Source organism: Colletotrichum scovillei (genome assembly GCF_011075155.1).
Source record: "Colletotrichum scovillei strain TJNH1 chromosome Unknown Contig00010, whole genome shotgun sequence".
NCBI lineage: Eukaryota > Fungi > Ascomycota > Sordariomycetes > Glomerellales > Glomerellaceae > Colletotrichum > Colletotrichum scovillei.
In genome coordinates this window covers 3,262,623-3,266,748 of record NW_023336268.1, presented here as the reverse complement: position 1 = coordinate 3,266,748, position 4,126 = coordinate 3,262,623, and the positions used below count along the sequence as shown (strand labels likewise).

The 4,126-nt window shown below is 54.0% G+C and overlaps 1 protein-coding gene across 1 annotated transcript; it reads right to left on the bottom strand.

Annotated features, from left to right (window-relative positions):
* Window positions 1-305: 305 nt before the first annotated feature.
* On the bottom strand, window positions 306-3,533 carry HER10_EVM0013339 (protein-tyrosine phosphatase). The gene is made up of 2 exons (XM_035482701.1): window positions 1,935-3,533; window positions 306-1,865 (listed from the first exon to the last, which is right to left on the bottom strand). Exons 1-2 carry the CDS (start codon window positions 2,380-2,382, stop codon window positions 862-864), a joined length of 1,452 nt encoding a protein of 483 aa, XP_035328693.1. The 5' UTR covers window positions 2,383-3,533; the 3' UTR covers window positions 306-861.
* Window positions 3,534-4,126: the final 593 nt, after the last annotated feature.

The following is a 4,126-nucleotide window of genomic DNA, read 5'->3' as shown; positions in this document are numbered from 1 at the left end:
AGTGAAGACGCGAACAGTATGTCAAAAGCGCTGAAATAAATATTACTTCCTTAGACGATAATGGCATTCTGTCGAGACCACGCATCCCGAGCTATACGAAACACTCATCATTGGTATTTGACGAGTGAGTAGCAACGCCAAGGTGGTAAGAGTGCAGGGGGAAAGAAGAAAGAAAAGAAAAAGTGAATCTTGTTACTAGCATCTAAAACAAGCGACTCTCGCAAACTCTCTATTCAGCCTCTGGCCGTGATCTGGAATGAATAAAAAAAAGAGTCTTTGCACGAGTATATTTCATGATGATTAACCCCCTTTTCTTGTTCTTATAGAAGAAGGGAATGTGTGTATTTCATAGGTAGCCATCTGGTCCGCTCTAGGCGGACGGGGGGCCCACGTAAACCGCAACTATTCCTATGATATCTCTCTCCTTCTCACCACGAAAATACCATGATAACTCAAAATCCTTCTTGGACCTCTTCTGCCCTCGAGGCTTCGTCTACCTTGAGCCGTTTGCTATGACCCTGAATCATTGAACCTCCCTCATCGCCTCAGAATACTCCTACAATTTCCATCACCGGTCCATGTATGCTTGCTTCCTCATGCCCAGTCAATGCTGGCCCGCTCCCCTTTCCCCCTTTCTCCCAAATCATAACGCCTGGTAATGCTGTTGCTTGCTTTGGTATACAAGTTCTCGAAATTACACATGCTATGCCGCCACAGTCTGCCGATTAAATCATAATTGTTTATGTCCTTTCAACCTTTCCATAAGAAGAAAAAAAAAGGGGTATCTCCGTGCCTCATCCCCGGCCGTTCATCCAGTAGTCTTCCTCTTTCGTCAAGTGAAGTAAACCCGGCATGCGTCACTCAATCGGTCGACGAGTCCTCAACCTCCAGCCTCTTAGCTGCGGGCTCGCTGTCCCCGTCACTGTCCTCGACGTCGTACTTTTCCTGCCACAGCTTGCGCAGCACCTGGTACAGGAACAAGTACTGCGACTCAGCCTGGACCATACTGCGGCGCTGCTCGCGGAGGGCATCGACCGTCGCAAAGATGAGGTCGTCGCCCTCGCCGGCACCGTCGTAGTCGTCAAGCGCGCCCTCGTCGAGCTCGCGCATCAAGTGCTCCAGAGTGATAAAAGTGCCTGTTCGTCCTACACCCGCGCTGCAGTGGATGATGCGCGGATTCTCCGAGGTTGTGTTGTACTCGCGCGAGAGACGCATGAGCGTGAAGAAGCTGGACAGGTCGTCGACGGCGGGGACGCCAAAGTCGGGCCATTTGGTGTAGAGTAGGTGCCAGACTATGCGGTCCTCTTCCTCGTCGCCTACGCGCAGCAGGAGCTTGCGCACCTCGATGGCGCCGTTCTCGAGGGACAGGAGAGAGTCAAAGGTCAGCGTAGCGGTCCAGCCGTCGCTCCAGCCGTCCGTCTCGTTGATGACCCAGGGTTCGTGCTCTTCGTCCATTGGCAGGTAAGGGTAGCATTTCACCTGGTTGTTCTCGTAGAAGCTAGTGAGCTGTACGATAACGACGGGATCTGTGGGCTGCTCCGCAATCATGCGCCAGACAAAGTCCAGGGAGTTCTCTGTCGGACCCTGCATTGCAATGTAGCGCAGGGGAGGAAGCTCCTTATTCGAGGGGGAAGAAAGGGATATCGTCGAGGCGTTGACGTAGTCGAGCTCTTCTGCGGGCACGCGCAGTTTTATGCGGTTGTGATTCCAGGGCTTGATGTTGAAGTAACGATCTTGCGGGCCTCTGCGCATGTCAACCTGCTTGTAAGAGCCCCATTTCGTGGTCTCGTCAGCATCGGGAGCCATGCCGGCAGCCAGACGGTTGCGTTCCTGCCATACTAGCTCCTGGAACTTATTGTCTAAATCTGCAGGGATCCCAGCAGTTAGTTCCCGACCCGCGCCTCCTAGTCTGCGACGAGACGGAGGTTTCGTACCTGGTACGGAAAGGTTCAAGAAAGCCGGTATTCTCGGCTTGGGCCTGAAGCTTTCATGGCTGCTCTTACCGGACGAGGTCGAGTCGTCCTTGCTGCCAGCGCCAACACCACCACCACTGCCATCCTTATCTTTTGGCCTCGGAGACGAGGTGATGCCGTCGTGGGAGACGATCGCGGGGGGCGGCGACTGCGGCAGGGAGGCCGGAGGAGGGGATCGTAAGCGCTTGCCGGAGCTGCGCAGGTGTAGGCCGCGGAAAGCGGACTTGCGCAGGCCGGGCTTGGTCGGGGTCGGGGACCGGCCGCCAGTGACGGTGACGGTTGTGGAAGGGTATATTTGCTGAGGCGGCTGTTGTTCATCGATGCCGTTTCGGGACGGAGAGGTCTTTACGTCTGTTGTGGAGATTGTCGGGATCTTTGGTTTTCTGCGAAACTTGGGGAGGTGGTCCATCTTGAACCTAGTTACCGTACTACGAGACGTGGTGAAGGAGCGTCGGGTGAAGCGAAGTGGACGAGTCGGGTGGAGCGGTGGGAAAGCGACGAGACGCAAGGCGACGAGATGGGAGTACCTTTGCTCAACAGTGAGGCTGACGAGCGTAAAGTGGTGGTTTTGCAGCGGCCGCCTGGGGGCGCGTGGCGTGAAGGGTTCGGGTTGGTTATGTACTGTGGCCGCGAGCCTGTGAGGTAGGCAGGAATGTCGTCAGGGTTTTTTGGGTAGGCAGGGCGCGGGCGAAGGGCGGCACACGGCGGGCACCCTGCAGGAATGTCTTTCTTTTTTTGGAATTCGGGGGCGGCCCAGCAGGTCGGGCAGCTGCAGCAAGTACTCCGTGAGGTACCTTAACGAGCAACAAGCAAGCGGCCCAGCAGCTTTAAGCGCGGGTTGGGGTAAGACGTTTGGAGTATTAACGGGAATTCCGTCCTTCTTGTTGGTTGGCTTGCGTCGTCTAAAAGGGGATGGACGTGTGTGCGCGTGCGTGTAAGGTGTGTTTATACACGTGTGAGAGAGTAAGAGTCAGAGAGACTGTGTGTGAGGGTGAGAGGGTAAGAGAGAGGGGTGGCTGAAGGATGAAGGTTTGTTGTGAGGAAGAGTCGGGCTTGCGTTGGGCGTCGTGATAATTAAACCAGCAGTACGGAGTATGGAGCTAAAGAAGAAGAATAGTGGTCCGTAGTAATAATAAAGTAGTAATGGTGGTGGTGGTAAGGAGAGAACGGAACGGAGCGAAACTAAAGACGAAAAGTGTCGTTCCTGGCGATCTAAAGTGGTCGCATGGATGGACCTCTGAGGGGGAGTGGGAAAGTTCGTGCGTCACGAGTCCGAGTTTGGTTGTGTGGTTGTGTCACTCGGGAGGCACGTGCCGAAAGATGCCCGTCAGGAGATGCCAGATGGGCAGAAATGCAGGGTAGCGTGGTCTTTTGTTGCTGTTGTGGGTGACCCAGGTGTATGTAGTAGTGCTGTGCGGATAGTAGTATCTCTTGAAAAGACTTGAGAGACGAGAAAGAAAGAAAGATAAAGAGAAGAGAGATACAGAGCAATAGATGGAAACAAGGGAAACCCGTTACCCGAGGAGGGCTCGGAAGAGGAAATTGCCACGATGAGAAGAAGGTAGAAATTTTGATTGTAATAATAAAAAAGGCGGGTATCCGTTCGGATTACGGGTACCAAAACGAAGATGCTCTCTTTCTCCCTCATCCTCTCTCTTTATTTCTCCCCTTGTCGGTTCCCCGGGAACTGGGAGCGAACCTAGTCCAAGTGTCCCACCCCACGGCGGAACGCGAATTAGCAACCTGGAAGCGGCAGACGGCTAAGGCTAGCAGCTAAGCAGAGTAAGGTAGCAGAGAAGTGGGAGACGATGGGAAGAGGTGTCAACATGAGGCGTACATACGACTCACAAACACACACCGTATTACTTGGCAGAAAGAATAGGAGGTCGCGGCAAGACGGTCCAGATGTTAGGAGATTCCCTGGAGTCCTCCTGCGTAAAGGGAAAAAGAAAAGAAGGTAGGTATGTAGAGTCCACCCACCCCGTTGCAACGCTCTGTTTCCGCGGCGAAGGAAGGCAACCGACGGGGGGAGGGCATCGATTGGGCGAGAAGAATCGAAGCCGAATCAGCGTTCCATGGATCAAAGGTCGAACCGGCGATGCAAAGTCGCCATTGTAACAGGGGGTGGCAGCAGAGCAGGGGGATGAACGACA